This window comes from Amblyomma americanum, chromosome 10 (assembly GCF_052857255.1).
Source record: "Amblyomma americanum isolate KBUSLIRL-KWMA chromosome 10, ASM5285725v1, whole genome shotgun sequence".
In the NCBI taxonomy this organism is placed as follows: domain Eukaryota; kingdom Metazoa; phylum Arthropoda; class Arachnida; order Ixodida; family Ixodidae; genus Amblyomma; species Amblyomma americanum.
In genome coordinates, this window is record NC_135506.1 from 54,961,208 (window position 1) to 54,979,579 (window position 18,372).

The 18,372-nt window shown below is 46.5% G+C and overlaps 1 protein-coding gene across 2 annotated transcripts; it reads right to left on the reverse strand.

The window, feature by feature from the left end:
- Positions 1-1,756: 1,756 nt before the first annotated feature.
- Positions 1,757-18,319, reverse strand: Sec6 (Exocyst complex component Sec6). 2 transcript variants are annotated; one of them, XM_077639898.1, is made up of 9 exons: positions 17,077-18,319; positions 14,525-14,854; positions 12,891-13,022; positions 11,091-11,269; positions 9,906-10,278; positions 7,319-7,588; positions 6,466-6,756; positions 3,987-4,080; positions 1,757-3,156 (listed from the first exon to the last, which is right to left on the reverse strand). In XM_077639898.1, exons 1-9 carry the CDS (start codon positions 17,374-17,376, stop codon positions 2,858-2,860), a joined length of 2,268 nt encoding a protein of 755 aa, XP_077496024.1. In that variant the 5' UTR covers positions 17,377-18,319; the 3' UTR covers positions 1,757-2,857. The 2 variants fall into 2 exon arrangements, with proteins under 2 accessions (XP_077496024.1, XP_077496023.1); XM_077639897.1 differs by having other exon boundaries at positions 2,713-3,159; positions 17,077-17,639.
- Positions 18,320-18,372: the final 53 nt, after the last annotated feature.

Here is an 18,372-nt window from a genome sequence, read left to right on the forward strand (position 1 = left end):
TGCAAAAAGCAACGAGAAGCCTCCAGTCTGCTCAGCAAGACTGCTGCATAGCATGCAGGCAACTTTTTCTCAGCACATTTGAGAGACATAGGTTGCCAGTGCCACGTTTTACCAGCTTCGAGTGAGCGGGAGCATAAGGCACAAGCGCCTTTTTAGACCGAGGAGCATACTTTCAGCAAACGTGTCCGTGAGCTAAAAATTTGAGTTCTAAATCTAGACACCTAATGGTGTTGTCAGTGGGCAAATCTTTGGTGAAGACAATGTTCTTGGAACAGGCACTAAAAACATTTAAAACCTGGTCTGCCACAGTGGTTAGCTGGTCAGTTGATAAGTTTAAAATGATTAAAAATTCGTCTACATATCTAAAAATTTGTGCAATACGCTTGTCACGGAACTGCTTCGTGCAGCGACAAATCAAACTTGGCCAAAAACACGTTGCACAGCACAGGCACAACACTCGAACCTATGCAGATGCCTTGCTTTTGTACAACATAGTTGTCACCGTGCTGCACAGTAGTGGACCTTAGGTACACTCAGCAGTTCCAGGAACCGACTCACCTAGTCACCAACTGACCAGCTAACCCATGTGGCAGACCAGATTTTAAATGTTTTTAGTGCCTGTTCGAAGAACATGGTCTTCACAAAAGATTTGCCCACTGACAACACCATTAGGTGTCTAGATTTAGAACTCAAATTTTTATCTGACGGCCACGTTTGATGGAAGTGTGCTCCTTGGTCTAAAAAGGTGTTTTTGCCTTATGCTTCCGCTCACTTGAAGCTGGTAAAATGTGGCATTCCCAACCCGTGTTTCTCAAATGCGCTGAGAAAAAGTTGCCCACCTGCTATGCAGCAGAGTTTTGCTGAGCAGGTGATCCGACTGGAGGCTTCTGGTTTTCCTTCCTCGTTGCTGTTGGCGGCCACTGAAACTTGAGGAAAAAAATTGAAGAAGCCTCCTGCTAATACCAAACACCTAACAGAGAGGACAAGGAACTTTGAGGTGATTCCCTACTACCATGGAATTTCGTGGGCTGAAAAAGTTTCCCAGAAATTTGGTGTCTTCGGCGCCCCGAGAGCTTTCCAGTCTTTGCGTCCGCATCTCCGGCTCGCAGCAAGAACCTGCCTGCAAAAAGAAAAAAAGCACCAAACAAAGTTTACGAAGTGTGCTGTGGGGGTAGTATATTCTATCCCTACTTCGTGTGGAAAAATTTACATAGGGCAGACGGGGCAGTGCTTGAAAGAGCGACTCGGGGAACACGGCCGAACGCTGCATTCTACTGCCAGCAGGTACAGAGAGCAACCTGGCCATACACGTGAAAGAGTGCCAAAAGTGCTTTAACAGCACCACGATTACTGGCCGCGGAGAGTCCAGGCACGAGCGCGAACTGTTAGAACCGTGTTTAATAAAAAAGAACGAACATGTTTGCATAAGCGACCCATCTATTATCACTGACTAAGAGTGCCATTTTTTATCTGGATTGTAATGACAACCGGACTTCGATGAATGTATGTGCGCTTGCGCAAGTAGTGGCTTTAAATACGAGGTAGAACCAACAATAAGTCAGGTGAAAGTCCAGCGACAGTCTGTGTGCGTCTTCTCCTGGTCCTGCATCTTTTTTCAGTTTTTTTTTTCTCTTGAACATGTGTTAAGTCGCTCAGCAATTCACGCTTCTGGTCTTCTTTTGTGCATTACTATTTCTTTCTAGCCGTCGAAGTTCACGGTGCAGACCATGCACAGTGCATCAGTAATTGTCTCCAGTGTTTTGAAGTGGGCCTGAAGATTGTTTTAATGTCCACTGTGTTGGTCAATTCCTAGAAGAAAGCAACACTGCTACAAAAATCCTTGGGGAGGACTAACAAAAGTAATTCAGCAATACTTGTGTCATACACAACCAGAACTCTCTCAAACTTTAAGGGAGCCTTAAACTAACACAACCAATGCAATGCAAAATTTTTATGCTTCTACACACACAGGTTGTGATCATCGCAGAGCAAAACCTAACGTCCACAAAATAATTTCTGCATGCGTGTCACAACACACTTCGCGATTCCAGTTCGTTCCTCTCAAAAAATACACAAAGATAAATAAAGTTCTCAGCTCTAAGCAGATGAAGCTTAAGCCTGCTTAAGTTGGCGAGCTGCTTTTCACAATATTGCGAACAGTTCGGGATATCTCACAATTCACCAACCATTCAGCTTTAAGTTATGCTTGGGACAGACACATGATAAACATACACATGACTTCCAACTTGGCAACAGTGAACGGGCTGATATGACCAATATTTGGTTTGGTTGCGGAAAGACTGATCCATATTGTTCACAGCACTGTGTTGCCACCATGAGATGCCTAAACAGCACAAAATAAAACCCGATATACTCGGGGATAAGCACTGCACTTCCATAAAATAAGCAGCATCCCATAAATTTCGCCTTCTGACAGCCTTTTGAAAACAGGCACACCCAAGCCACCAAACAACACACAGTGTGAGCAGTCAGGTGAGCAAGCTTGGGTGTGATTATATCTAACTAGGAAATGCTAAGATACAACCCTATAAAAGGCGTGTTACTCTTCCAAACGAAAGTTCAACTTGCAGGTCCTGATGAACTGCAGTGAATTCACGTCAATCATACTTCATGCGCATTAATTGGTGCCTTTCTCACATTTCTGTCGACACCACTCATCTCGATCTGACACATCAGGATCAACATACTATCCACGCTTGCAGTGAAAAGATAAAGCACATTTTTTCACTTAACTACTTCTATTACTGCCTATGCAAGAACGTTCTCTGTCACTCTTCCATTGACCAAGCACACGTACACGTGCATGCACCAGAAGAGTCCACACAGTTTCTTCCGACTACGTAAGCACGATCTCCGAGAAGACGCTCTTGGGTACGCCCACCCCGTGGGGCTGATCATCCGAGCGCATCTCGGCCACCAGGGTACGTGCCTCATTGCGCGACATGTCGCCACGGAGCATGAGCAGTGACTGCAGATGCTCGCCCGAGATGTCGGGGTAGCGCTTGATGAGCCCCGACACCTCCAGGCTGAGCAGACTCGTGTCCTTCATCTTGATCACCTCTGCGAGCAGCGGGAGCGTGTCCAGTGGCGAAGAGCCTGGCGATGCCGAGCCCACGCTGCCACTCCTGCGGGAACCTGCTTCCGAGCAAGAAATAACCAGGGACACACTTTTGCGGACATGCAAGTACAGTTGAAATTAATATGAAGGTTTAACGTACTCAGATAAACTGCACTGCCACAGTTCACACTTGCAAGAAGGATGAACAACATGCAAATCGTTAATTGTGGATTGTGGGGCTTAAAGTCCCGAAGCGACCTACGAGATCTCAAGGATGCTGTAGTGGACAGCTCTGGGTTAATTTAGACTGCCTGGGATTCTTTAACCACCGCTGACATCACACAGCACACGGATGCCTTTTGCATTTCACCTCCATTGAAACATTGGTGCCGTGGTGGGGCTGAAACCGGGTCCTATGGCGCAGTAGCCAAGCAACAGCCACTGCAGTGGGCCGTGTGTATACAGCAGGCCCATTGGTTCTTCTACCTTTCACCACTACTTTGCACCTCATGGGGCCTTGGTAAACTTGTCCTCATCGCTTATGGCCACAGCTAAGGCCAGTATTTTGCTCATGTGTAGAACTGTTCATTTCAATGGTAACTGCAGTGCCATTAGGCTTTGCACCAAGGAAACGGGCAGCACTGTGTGTGTTTCCTTCACTGATCTTTGTCGTTTTGAGTTGTAGTTATTGTAGCATCTACATCTGTGCTTCCGTTTGACGCCTATTCTGATGTGATTCTCTTATTTAAGAGCCCGTCCAAGATCAGCTGAGGTGCCGCCTTGCCACTGTTATCGTGCAGATTGGGCTGTCGGCATAAATTGCATCCGGGGAACAAAACCGGGTGAAAAAGAAGTGGTGTAAAAAAAGAAAGCCCAAGGATGTTTTGAAAAATGTGTCCCCTCGTACCTCCAGTTTGTGGCATGGCCTTCTTGAAAAGCTCGGAAAGTTTCTGACACTCCCGATTAATCTTCTCAGCAGCAACCTTGCGCTCCTCGTAACCCTGCAATGAAATGAAAGCATATATTACTCGCATACCTCCGAACAATGCCAGAGCTGCTACCGGCAAACTGTGATTTGGAGCAATTTTTGGAGCATCAAAAAACGACTTTGGAGCACTTTGAAACAGCATGCCAGGCAATTTGGAGCAGTTTGGAGCGGCTGTGCTCCGTTTCTAGAGGTGCACTACCCATGAGGCACCCAATTTTAAAGCAGAATTAAATTGTGAATAAATAAAAATATGGTTAACATGTTGCTGCTAGCTTCTCTGACCATTATTTGAAGCTGTTCTGGAGGAAGAAGCAAGTATTACATGCATTATGATTTATGCCAGATTCTCAAGTATCCATGCAATCAAAAATTCAATGAGCCTCTGTATATACAATGACACACTTTATTCACAAAGCATATATGGTGCAGAATAAACTGCGCCACTGTGCAACTAGGAACAACATCTTGGAGGGGCGCCCCCAGTGAGCGGTGCCTTAGTCCAGGGCACTATTTGCATACCTGTTTGGGTGGCCTAAGCGATAAGGTCACATTGGGGAAGGATGCGAAAGTTACCGGCACTATGTTAGTAGCAGCTGTAAAGGCATTACTGTTTATTTTTATTTTTTTTTAAAATGGCTTCATAGGCTCCATAGTAGCGACAGATGGTGCAAGATGCATCTCGGACTTACTCCAGCCCACAGCAGATCCACAGGCTCTGCTCCGGCTGCTCTGACCCATCTAGAAGACCGGCACTATCATCGTTACTTCCCAAGACAATAATTTTTGAACGCTTTAGGGAAAGCGCAGCAAATCTTAGTTGGAGCAGGAGTGAAGCACTGCAAGGCAGACAACAATCCCTTCTCTAATCCGCATCAGGTGCAAGTATTTTATCAACCCCAGCGAAAATAGAAGAAAAACAAGCGGGAACAGGACAAGGTACAAAGAAGAGCAAATGCAATGAAACAGTAATTCAGCAAAGCAAAATTTCTTTCAAGCAAAGTCGCAATGTCTGCCATGACCTTGCAATGTCTGCCAAAGCTTGCAGGAATTGCCATCCTGAGTTGGACAAAACTATCTTCTTGAGGAGTGGAAAGGTGAGATTCGAAAGAGAGGTGGTGGAAGCGTATTATATCAGGAAAGAAGGGAGCAGATGCGTCAGCAAGCCATCCATTACGCTTAGCAAACGAGGACTTCACCTTGCTAGAAGGATTTTTGTAGGTTTACCGTTTTGTCGTGCACTCCCTTCGATTCTTTCTGATGATGCCCCTTTTTTTGCGCAGATTTCTGTTCGCATTTTATGCCTTTTACGCTGACTTTGGTCCGAGCCTCTTTTTCACTTTTCTACTTTTTTCACTTTTTCCATGCTTTTTGTTGGTCATTGGATATCATTCATATGGTTGCTGGTTGACCGGTTCTGGTTGTTTAAAGGTTTTCGCACTCATCACGCCTTTCACTTTTTTTACCTTTGACGTGGATTTGGTCTTAAATATTCATTCTGCACTTTTTTCCACGTTTCTTGTTGGTCATCTGGCATCGCTCCTCATGCGGTTGTATAGTTTTCGGTTGTTAAGGGTTTACGTGGTCATGATCGTTTGATTTTCATACTTGAGCAGAGCTGTTTGTTAAAAATTTTTCTGCACGTAGTTTGGGTTTTTGTTTTGGATGGCCATGATAAAATGTGTTACGTGGTTACTTATCGTGCTTCATGTATTAGATCTCTTTCAGTGATCTGTTGTACGGCATGTGTTGGCTTCGTGACTTTGCGAATGTGTGATTGCACGGTTGTTACGGCATGTTCGCTTATAAAAAGGCAGGTTTTACGCGAAATAAAATTCAGGCGCTGGTCCTGTCGTGTTTGTTTCTCTTTTGTCCCCGTATTTTGCACCGTTTCCTTTGTGAAACATGAACCAACTAGCCCGAACTAGAGTTCTCTATGGAAGAGATGGTCCCTCTTGCACTGCTGCTCTTGTGTCCGTTTCACAAGCCATTTTGTTACGTTTCGCCAGCAAGGCCTTGACCCTCCAATAATCGACCGCTGACGGAAGATTTCGGAAGGTTTTGGTTTGGTTTTATGGGGTTTAACGTTCCAAAGTGACTCAGGCTATAAGAAATGCTGCAGTGGAAGGCTCCCGATAATTTCGACCACCTGGGGTCCTTTAGTGTGCGTTGACATAACGCCGCACAAGGACCCCTAGCATTTTGCCTCTTCCAAATGCAACCACTGCGGTCGGGACTGAACCTGCGTCATTCGGGTCAGCAGCCAAGCACCACAACCACTCAGCCACTGCGGTGGCAGCACACATAGGAGCAAGCAACGACAGCCACTAGAGCTCTGCTGTTCGCCGGCTCTGTTGGCGCGACCACATGAGGTTGGAACCGCATACATCCCCTTTCATACCTTGAAAGCAATCTTCCGCTGAAGTATGGCGTGCACGTACGACCGAGCCAGGGCCCACTTCATTTTGCTGACCAGTAGCTCAAGGTTCTGTGGCAGCAGGCAAACATAGTCATGGAAGTAGTCATCCGCTGTGGCAGTCACCGTGTCGATGACGCTGGACTCTGACGTCAGCCAGCTGCGCGTCATTACGTCTGCCAGTTCCTTGTTGACATCCAGGAAAAGCTCATCACGCAGCGCCTCCAGTGCGCGCTCCTGCAGTCGCTCCAGGCTCTGCTGCAACCGGTGGTAGACCTGCAAACAACGAGCAACCTTGCAACCTCGGCGGTCAAAGCACAGTGTGTTTACATTCCTTCTTTTGACAACATTTCTTCATGACAAGGACAACACAAGACACAGATGTACAGTCATGGCCAGAGTTATGCACTGCCTAGCAAGAAAACTAAGAGGGAATACTTGACGTGTGTAAGTGCCACCTGTGCAGTTGTGCAGCAAACCTTCCCATTTCCCTTGCAAAGCGAAGGAGGAGTTAAAATGCCAAAGTATGTGCCACATTATTCAGGCCGTAACTGTACTTCAATGCTTGCTGCTTTGTGTCCGTCCCTCTACCTATAGTCGAATACAACTCAAGAACAAAGCGGCGAATGCCCCTCAAAGGAGGCCCTCCAGCTAATTGCGTCTACCAATTCTCGTGACCTCATGCTTAACACCGTTGGAGCTGCTAGCGTGGCATTGCAAGAGGTGGCACATGAAAGGGCAATAACCACAGCTTAATCGGATTAAACCGTGGCATCACGAAAATCGGTCAGCCCGCACACTGTGCACAAAGCTAGCACAACATGCTCTTGATTACTACCTGCGATATCTCATTGTCCCCCTTGGCTAGGGCTCCCTGTCCGGTGCAGCAGTCCGTGTACGACTTCTCGAAGAGCTGCTTGAACTGGAGGCAGTTGTTGGCCACGGCTATGACATAGTGGGTGAAGCACTTGCGCACGCTGCGGTCCTCAAAGTGCCGGTCCCGGAACTCGGTCACCGCCTCCATGTACGAGGCCACAAACTTGGTCGTCTGCTCCAGGCTGATCGACAGCACTTTGCGCACAAGGTCGGGTCCCACCGTTTTGGCAACCTGGGGTTTCACATTGGACAGCATTCAATGCCTGCACTGAAAACTGCAAGCACAGAACCAGCTACAGTTTCGGCTGCAGCCACACAAAAGACCGCACCAAAGTCTGGTGTCTAGCTTAGCTAATGAACGCCGGAGACTGGCGCAGCAACAGCTGCACTGTTAATGCTTGAACTGCGGTCAAGTGTTTTATGGACTCGCCATGAAAAATTATGGCTGCCTGCAAAATTCTTGAATGCATCTGAATGTAGGTAGCAGTAGTCGCTCATCTCATGCGGCTGGCTGCCTCACAGCAGATCAGCAAAAGCAGCACAAAATGTTGCCATGTGACGGTCAGGCACCAGAAGCATGGGGTAAATACTGAAGGAAGGCAGGCAGTTGGGCACATGTGCTGTCCGGGTTTCCTATATGAGCTGGCCTGCACCACAGAATTGCAATAGCTAAAGACCTAGGCAACAAATGCCTTAACTTTTTCTTTACCGTTGGGCACATGACCATTTATTTGTGAATTTCAGTATTTTTTTTTTCTGTAAAAACTATTGCATCTAAAATTTAATGCAATATAAAAAACAGAGCTGAATAAATGTGCTTTCTGGCCATATAAGTTTAAATAACGAATTGCACATTGCAACTAAAAATTTATTTGCCAAAAACAAGATTTTAGGAAAAAATCGAACAAAACTTGTAAAGACACGCTTGTATAGAAAAACAAGACCTGAAGAATTTTCTTAAATATGCAAGATATTTGGTATCCTAATGGCCACTAATTGTGAAAAAAGATTGAAGATCTATCTTGAGTAGTGTTCTTGCTACAAAACATAACTGGAAACCCTATATATGGGCACCGGAGTGTGGCCATCTGTGTTCCAGGCTGGTTTCCGTCGTCACTGATGTCAGAATTAAACCGTGACGAAAAGGCAGTATATATTTAGACTCGCTGCTGCTCGGGTCATCGATAGAATCAATAGCAGACAAAGCAGAGTCCCGAGATTTTTTTGCACTTTAGAGCACATATTACGCATGCGGAAGCTGCCAGGCAACCCTGATGCTAAGGAGTCTTCGGAGCACATTAAAAAAATGCAACCTTGCAGGGGGGGGAAAAAAAAAAAACTACATCGAAAACTAAACTTCGGTTCTCTGAATACAAGCCAGGTGCATAGTGTGCCTGTAAGCAATGCATAAGGCTCCGAAGTCATCGTTAGTGGGTAACGTAGCGGGCAATGAGTGCAATACTGCGTCTTCAGAGCATGCTCAAAAATGTTGCCTTGTAGAAAAAAGGCAAACTACAGTGGAAACGAAACTTCGGTTCTCGAACTAAAAGCCGAAGTATAGCGTGCAAGTAAGCAACATGGAAGGTTCTGAGAAATCGGTGCATCATTAGCGGGCTAACAATGTTCAATGGGAGCAGTAAGGAAAGATTTAAGTCATGGACGATGATGGCGATCTAAACCCCATATTTGCTCCCACAGATGAAATTCTACTTAACTGCACAGCAAAAAAACACAATGGGCTCAGTAAAAATTCATACTGCTGCATTTTGTACTCCAAGTCATTCACAGCCCATCTATGACTAATGCATCTCACTCTGACAGTGCAAAATATGAAAAATTGCCATAGACGATTACGATACTTAGTAATGTGAAATTTGAGCGAAGCTTTTCAGCCGTGGCAGCCATAGCAGCTGCTACCTGCCATGGCTGGCAGGCGGTGTGTTATGCCACTAGCCACCCTCCGGGATCTACCCATGGCAGCCATTTCCAGGTGTCAATTCCTCTGCTCTCGCCATGGCAAATGGCATTTCACTCTGCTACCACCTGCCAACATGCTGCCTGTCACACGCCATAACACACCAGCTGTCAGGCAGCTTGTTACGCCGATAACATGGAACGCAGGAACGAACATCTAAGAGGGGTGCTTTGAAAGAAAAAGCACCTGCGTGCAACCTCACAAGCCTGTGATGGCAGTGAATGACTTAACGACTATCAACATAAATTAAAATGCCACAAAATTTGACATTTCAAAATTACTTCAAGGACATGCATGGCAGGAGCCGGTAAACTGCAAAGTGGCACAGAGAAGGCATCATTCAAACCCTGTACAGTGTACAGCATGGCACCCAGAGACACAAATGCGAAGGCCCACAAAGGCAAGGCCTGCAACAGCTCACACAGGATTCTGTTAAAAAAAAACTCACGTGTAGTGCAAAGAATGTGAGGGGTGAACATAATGCAAGGGGCATGGCATAAACGATGTTAGTGAACAACAAAAGCAGCAGCATGTTCCCATGCAAACATGGCGGTGCATTCTGAGGCCAGCCCACCTGCAGGTGCTGGTCGACCATTTGGAAGACGATCATGGGTGCTGACGTGTGGTAGCAGCCACGGCTGTCGACATCCGGCTCGCACGTGCGGTGCCAGTCCTTGACGTCCGACTGGAGCGCGTTGCGAAGCCAGTCCTGGTAGTTGGCCACCAGCGTGCTGAGGTACTTGTCGATGAGCTGCTGCACGTCGCTGCGACCGAGCAGGGGCTCCAGGGACGCTGCGTCCAGGCCCAGGTCGGGGTGGCCCATCAGTTCCTCACCCATGTACACCGTCAGCCAGCCCAGCACCGTGATGTACTCGTTGCCTTCCAGCTCATTGGCAATGATACTCTGCAGGTGCCGCGACAGGCAACTGTGGTACATGCGCACGTACCTGCCCAAAGACAAATAATACAAACAGCAGTTGACGACTATCAGACACGAGTTCATGGCTCATGCCACATCCTGGATCATAAAAGTACATCAAGAGTCAACATTAGGGCTGGTTGGTGACAATCAATGTCATGTCTGAACAAACAACAGAACAAAAAGAAAGCACACAGTGAGAAGGACAACACAAGTGCTTGCTGTGTTGGCCTTTGTTGTCACAGTGCTCAGCCTTTTGTATTGCCCGGTTCAGGCACACAAATGTACCATCAGAGCCAAATGAAACAACAGTAGCATAACTGAAATGCAAACACAAGAAACACTAAAATGATAGTGCTAGAGAGAAAACATAGATGGCGTCCAACAGCACATCAATGAAATGGTCTTTGTGTCATTCAGCTGGAAATTAAACATGCAAGCATTACGTCTCCATCAACTAAGAACTTTTCGTTTTGCTATTCCAATTTCAGTTACATTGCATCTGATGCTGACAGTACTTACACTGTCTAGGCATTAGCACCAGAAAGATGCAGAACAATCCATGTGACGTTAGGGTAAATTTCTTTGCACAGGACCAGACGGTGCTGTTTATCAAATGTAGTGCATTTCAAGCTGGCATCTACTTTCAATGTGAATATAGACCAGCACTTTCTCTTCAATGGAAGTAAAGTCCTCAACAGAGGTTCCTTGTAGCACAAGTGCAAGTATATCACATGTTACTTGCCTCTGTAAATGGGACAAGCCCTGCTGTGGAAATAAGGGCCTTTCTAGAGCTATTCGTGCAGCGTTTTGCAAAGGGGTGGAAAGAGTGGCGCAAACCTGTTGAAGATGTCATATTCTGGTGGGAAGCAGGGAACACAGACGGTCTTGACGGTCCTCAGGTCATCCAAGACGATCTGCCGCGTAACTTCCAGGTGACGCACCAGCCACATCTTGTTCTCGTGCCGGTCTTCAAACTGGTTGCCTTCAATGCGATCCTCGACTGCACTTTCGAGCACCTGCACAGTGCATACCAGTGCACTCGTTGGACTGCTTCGACAGGAAGCACATGCAAGTGCATGCACACATGTGGAGGCAGATCAATTCGCGTGGCTGAATTTATGTCGCCAGCTCGTCATCATCAAGGACAAAGTGAGAGTAACCAGGTGTAGTTTCCTCCTCATCTAGTTCATTCCTTTAATGCCCACCCTCATTTCACCGGAAAATTTTCGGATCACACCATTGGTGATCGATCGTGCAGCAAGAGTAAAACACGCACTAGTCAAAAGAAGTTTTTAGTACACCCGTGCAACAAACAATCCTGTCTTAGATAGACAGGAGGTTCAATTGCAATGAACAGCATCTTTTTCAAAATTTGGCTTAGATGCCCTGTACCCTCACCATCCAAAAGTGTAAGTGCACTACGGATTTAGTTACGACGAAAACACAACTACTTATCTTGACTGAAGTCATCCATTTGAGCAAAATTTCACCTTATTTTTCTTATTTTATGTTAATCGCCCACACAGTGATGTTACGTACATGTATGCGCACAGTCAAAAGCGTAGCGAAAAAATTTAATTTCATCACTATCTTTCCAAGCATCCTGGAACAAATATTTGCAGCCAATTCTGATTGTGCAATGCAACTTGAATTCAAAGTAATTGCATTTCTTCGACTGAGTCGCCGTCTTTCGACTTTTGACGGTGAGTGTATCTGGAACATGAAGCACAGTTCCTTCCATCGGAACTGCGCTTCTACCAAAACAACGCTCATGTCTTACACTTGGTGGCCCCACCACAGTATACTACCAAGGCGAATACCTATACTTGGTGGCCCCACCACAGCATGCTACCAAGGCAAATACATATAATTGGTGGCCCCACGACAGTATGCTACCAAGGCAAATACGCTTCTTCGATGCCTTAAAAACCAAACATAAATCTGGAATTTTTTTCAATGCAAAAAAGATGGAAATTATTCACTTACTATCCTGAGCTGTGACGCAACACACTTTCTGCAGGTCTTTTTTTTTTTTGTTAACCGCAGCTATACAGCCCAGTTTTGTTGCATTTTTATTTTTAGGCAAGCCATTTGTGCTTTAAGTGGAAGACACAAACCTGGGTGCTAGGCTGTTGCCAGTCTCCCGTCACTTGCACCCTCGCGGTGCCCATACTACAGAGACCTACCCTCCCTCCACTGCATGGTATGGCAGTGCCACACCATTCCTAAACTCCAACCCATCTCTGACCCGACCGAAGTCGCCTGGGAAGAGAAACTGATTGATGCCACCACCACTGGTCAGCGATATCTGGTCCCCTGGGCAGGGGCAGCAGCAGCCGCCTACGACTAAGGGCACCAACCGCAAGAAGTCGTAAACTCACTTACTTTGAATAATCATTTTTATGACCACCCCTACCACAAACCTGTGCTAAGTGCTTAGTTGACCCTGCACGAGCAGCACAAGAACACAGGTGAAAAAAAATTGAAGTATGCCAGATTCCTCATTCGTTTTCCCTTTTTTTCTTTCCTTCTTTTCCTGCCCTGTTGTCAAACAACCTGCTTTCCTTGGAAAGCTGGCACTGCATGGAGTTGGGACATGCCCCATTCCACACAGGAGCGTTTGTGACAGGCACGCACCTCAAAGCATCGCTTCCTCCACTGCTTGGGCCTGCCCGGTGGCAGGAAACCGCCGGAGGACTTCTGACGCTCCAGCGCTGCCTGGTCACGCCGCTCCTCACGCTCGATGATGCGCAACGCTGTCACCACCACCTGCAACATGTGCGGCCAATGGCACACGACTCCATCTCAACTCAGGGCAAAGACACTAAGCGGCGATATATGGGTGGGCAAGCTCCCCAGCGACTCAATCGTAAGCAGGTGACTGTATCATCATCATCATAATAATAACAATGATGATCGCTGACCAGGCTATGTCAACTGTGGGAAAAGGGCCTCTCCCGTTCATCTCCAATATTATCAGCCTAGTCCAGTGTCAGCTCCTGGCCACATTATTTTCCTAATCTCCCTTAATCTTAGGGAAATTCCTAATCTTGTCTCCCCATCTGACTCTCTGCCACGCCTGGCTGTGTTCCCCATTGCTAGTATAATCCACGCTGAAATCCAGGGTTCAACGGAAACCCGTCTGGTCGGGTATGTTCCTGGCGGAAAATCTTCAAGTGCCGACCAATTTGTGAACAAGGCCCCCAGAAGCTGAGGCCGAAACGTCATCTTTTTAACGTTTGGTCGGCGCTTGAAGGTTTTCCGCCATAATCCACGCTGCTACCACAAAAGGACCATTAGTTGCTCCACTGGCATCACTTAAAAAAACCTAAGTAGTGACGGAGCTGCATACAGAGGTGGTACAAAGAACACAAGTTTCTGATGGAGTGCTTGTTACGTATTCCGCTAATACACTAGTCCACCCTGCTATTGCATTCTGCAGCAATGTGCAGCCACGAACAAGAGTTTGTGGGATGCGGGCTCATGGGAAAAAAATTTATTCCCGAGCCGTTGGACAAATCACTTCAGTGATTTGTACTAAAATACAAGAAAACATCCGTGCTCCATCCTCTGGAAGAAGAGAAACTGAGTGACTACCAAGGCAAATTCGTATCTCACAAACGTTTCCCCAGAAGTGTATATGTAAGCAAGCTCCTCAGTGGCTTTTTTGCTTGCGTGTTTTGTTTTTCAACAGATGCATTAGACATTAATATACATGGATTACCCCGTGGTATTCCCATATGACCACTAAATAATTTACCACTGATTCTCTTCTTGACGCCGTTTCGGTTTCGGTTTCAACAACCTAAACCCTAATGATGGCTGCGACATGCAAGAAGGGCTTAGGTCACAAGAGGCATGGAAAAAAAAACTGCTATATAATCACTGAAACTTTTAAGCCAGCCTGCTTCAAGAGCTGGGATGACAGCAAATGACATATCAGCAGTCATATTGCCATTTTTATCATACCTCGTGTGATACAAGACACTTCTTACATGTAAATCCAATTCTTACTGCCACAGTATGTGCATCACAAAAATTGGAGACGATTACAATAGTCAGTAATGATAGGTTTGAGCGCAGGTCTTCACAAGTCACCTGTCACCGCTGGCAGGTGGCATGTTACGCTGCTAGCTACCCTCCTGTATCATCCCTGCTACTTGGACAACCAGTAACGCTCACAACGCCGATGCAGAATGGGGGAACGTGCACCTAAGAGCTGCGCTGTAAAAAAATCACACCCTTCACCCTGTACCCTCCATGCTGCTGACCTGCGGTTCCTTGCGCACCGAATTGAGCGTCCTCTTCAGCACCAACCAGATCTGCTTGCCCAGGTCTTCTGACAGCTTCTCCACATCTGCAAAGTACTGCTTTAGCATGTTGCGATCTGTCACGCTCTGGTTCGGAAGCTTGTGCAGCTCGAAGAGCAGGTCGTCCCGGGAGTTCTCCAAGTCTGACAGAGCCTGGTGTGCCAGCAGCAACTTGTCGTTGGCGATCAGCTCCTGCGTCTTCTGCACGCTGCCCGGGACGTTGAAGATGTGCTTGAGGTTCTCGATGGCCGCACCATACTGTGAGTGGCGGATGCTCTCTTCTTTCACTTCCTGCGGCATTGAAATAACATACAAAAATGGAGAAGCATAAGCTTTGAAACGTAAAAAGATTAACACTTTGGAGTCATTGAATGGGACACTACCATAAAAAAATACTCTCTTAAACCATTTTCTCAATGAAAATTTAAAGACGCATTTTAATAATCCTTGAGGTAATCCGTGCCCAATCTAATTATGAGACCCACAAGAATGCAGACCTAGACGTGGGCCATGTAAGTAAATCTTAGTTCTCTCTAATGCCAGCTCTCTCCTTAATCTCTCCAGGATGAGCTATGCATCTTAAAATATAGAAACGACCATGGTTTTGCTTGGAAAAGCTTTTGTTTCAAAATTACGAGGACGCTTATCATTGTTATGCATTATACTAGGTTAGAAGTGCCTCCAGTGGGCTACACAATATTTTACAGTGAAAGCTGTTACAGCTTTGGTTTATCCATATAGCTCTGCATTCTACCGCAAAATCGACAGCGTCAGCTGTAAGACCTTAATTAATTAATTTAACTGAATTAATAGAAATTAATCTAAGTTCATTCAATTCCCACCTGCCACGGTTGGCAGGCAGCCAAGTGGAGAAAGGAAAATCCCCCTCTGCACATTTAGGGAAGAGGAAGGAGAGGGCTAGATTTGCCTTCATTGATTTGCATGAGCACAGCTAGGCTTTCTCTTATAGCTGACGATATAGATTCCACGGCCATGTGCAGGACTAAATCGCTAAACTAAAGCTATATAACAGCTTTCGCTGAGTAACGTGCTAAGCTGGTAAGCTTAGCTCTAAAAATTGCGTGAAAAGTAGCTGTGCTTTTTACTTTCACTTATTGCTGAAGGAAACTTCTGAATTTGGTGGAAAGATAAAACCAACAGAAGTAAGCATTTAATTGCCGGAAAAATAAGAGATGAGAACACGCTTAAAGATGGAAAGGTACCATTTGTATTTTAAAGTAGAAGTGCAAAAATAAGGAAAAGAAAAACTTCCTGAGAACCAGAACCTTACTCTTCAGTTTGATACTGCTTATTTACCATATTCCCCACTTTCTGTCTGTTATTTCCCACTTTTGTGTAGTTTGTTAGTGCACTTGCTCAAGCCACAAGACCTGAACCAACTCAACATGCTTTGTCCATAGTGCCACAGGCCATATCCTACTCCGTCAGTAGTAGCCCAAATACTGCCTGAGTACAACACTGCACTCTACAGCAGCTAGCGTTGCTGACATCTTCTTTGTCTCTGAAGGCAAATTTTGTCCCTGGTCATCATTTGCATACCACGTTGTTGGAAGAGTTGCAACCATTTGGGGTTTCCATTTTTGAATACTGTGCAATGTGTGCTTTCTCAACCTGGATGCAGAGGGGCAGCTGGCTCTGTAGCAATGTTACGGCTAAATGCAGAACAGTGACTTGTCAGAATTGTCAGCTTGCCAGCAATTTAAGCACGAACAGACACTCGCAATAGGGGCACCATGATTCCTCTCTATGAAGGAAGGACTGCAAGAGCTGCTTCTTTTTCATAGCCGCTGATGTGCAATCAAGTCTGCAAATAAATCTTTAAATAAAACAAAAAGTTGCCATTACCTAAAAAAACATTTTTTTTGGGCCGAAGGCAAAAATATTTCCCTCCCTGTCTTAGGCGTGAAGCACAAGTGAATTGCCACAGGGTTTGAGGAGTGAAGTAGTAAACGAAACCAAGGAGAACTTTAAACGAGGCGCTACAGCCCAGCATACAGTTGCGAGAGCTTTACCTCAGAGAACAGTGTAGCTGGTGTCACATTTCAGAGCACACTACCAGATAGCACTGTGGCACTGACCTGCTGTAAAGCAATCTGTGGCTGCAGCTGCCCTCAGCAACAAGCTAAATTGGCACTATTTCGAAATTACAGCAAAACAATATGCTACAACAACGTAACTGCTTCCGGAAGTGTTTGCATGTAGTTAAGAGGAATGCCAGAACACTGCCCTTTCCCAAGCCGAAGACAGCAGCACTGAGAGGTGTCTTCCTCCGTCTTTCCCCAGACCTACCCCATGTCCTTTCACACATTTCCTTTCGCTGCCATGACATTTCGCATTGCTATTTATCAGCTGCAGCGCGACACACATATACAAACTTAATCGTTTTCTTGTTCTACGTCCAGCCGATTTCGAGTCTCCGGCCGTGTTTAGAAGGGCGGGATGCTTGGGATTGATGTGCTCTGCGCACAAACACGCAAAGCCTGCACCCACACCTGCAAGCGCTCGGTGAGCGCAGGAAGCGCCTTGAAGATGTCCTGGATGTCCTCGTTGAGGTTGCGCTGGACCTCCATGAGGTCGTTGGGGATGGACTTCTGGAGCGTGAGCGCAGTCCGGAAGCCGTCCAGCTGGGACTGGAGCGCCGTCTTGAGCATGGCCTCGACGGACGCCTTCTTGCGGCTTACGCGCTTCTTGTACTGCTGCACCTTCTCCAGTTGCTCGGGCATCTGCAGCATCGTGGTGATGTGCTTGATGGCCGTCGCCTTGGCCTCAGCTTCGAGCGCGTTCACGTCCATGGTGTCAGGTACGGGACGAGCGTCTGCTCGCAAAGTCTACTTCCCTTCCGGGGTCCGGTGCGTCTGTCAGAGAGCAGCCGACAACCCAGCGGCTGCTGCCATTCTCTCGGGCAGCTCCTGCGGCTGCTGCTTGTGCCTTTGCCACTTGACGCACATGACAAAACTTCGACGGATCGTAACGCGAAAATGTAGGAAGTAAGGCGAAATCAAGACCAACGCCCCCACTTTCTAGTAGGGCATGCCGGTGTGTCCTAAATAAGAGCTAAGCATGTTCACTCTACGCGCCCTAAATGTTAGAAGCAAAGAACACAGCCAGGGAAGAGGGCGCTGATGTCGCAAGTTGCCTAATTTTGACCGAAAGTTCCTGTATGTTTATTTTGGTTAAATAACGCTACTGATTGCAGTCCTCAGACGCCAAGCGGCTGGTGGAGTTTGTACCAAACGCTGAACGAGTCCTCCGGGTACAAGAAGCAGCGTGAGATAAAATGAGCAATTTTAATTTTGGAGGAGCTCCTCTTCCATCTTTCTGCTAACAGAACGATCCGATTGTGCGGCATCGTTCTCTTCGTAATTTCTTCTTGCAGTAGTAGGTGACGGCTAGGGGACTAATAATTAAAGCAGAAGCAGGAAACACGCTAGAAAGGAACACTGCAATGCCAGGAGAACGGTTCACGTTAGGAGAGACGTTACATTTCTATATTATGTGGGGTCATGCATCATGTACCCAAATTATCGCGATGGAGATAGATCGCAACAGATTCGCGCAGCAGGCAGACTGCGCCCTGAAATATTCTGTGCTGAAAGAAGAAAATAACAGCACCATATTATAACCATATGCCGATAAATACCGAAAGTTAGGCGAATTGGTTAATTAATGTTCATAGCCGTGAATTGTCCTATCTTCCTGTCCGTCCGTCGCATTTCCTTCGCGCTACAATTGATGTATGCCCCTCGACCAAACCCAGCCAGCCGACCCAGATTCGCAAGAAAATGAAA

What these genes read in the sequence shown, in the direction of transcription:
- Sec6 (XM_077639897.1), bottom strand. Translation starts at nt 17,376, where the DNA reads ATGGACGTGAACGCGCTCGAAGCTGAGGCCAAGGCGACGGCCATCAAG. An exon ending in GAATATGACATCTTCAACAG is followed by an intron (nt 10,279 to 11,090) that starts GTTTGCGCCACT and finishes GTCTTTGGGCAG; the next exon opens with GTACGTGCGCATGTACCACA. An exon ending in GGGACAATGAGATATCGCAG is followed by an intron (nt 6,757 to 7,318) that starts GTAGTAATCAAG and finishes CGTTGTTTGCAG; the next exon opens with GTCTACCACCGGTTGCAGCA.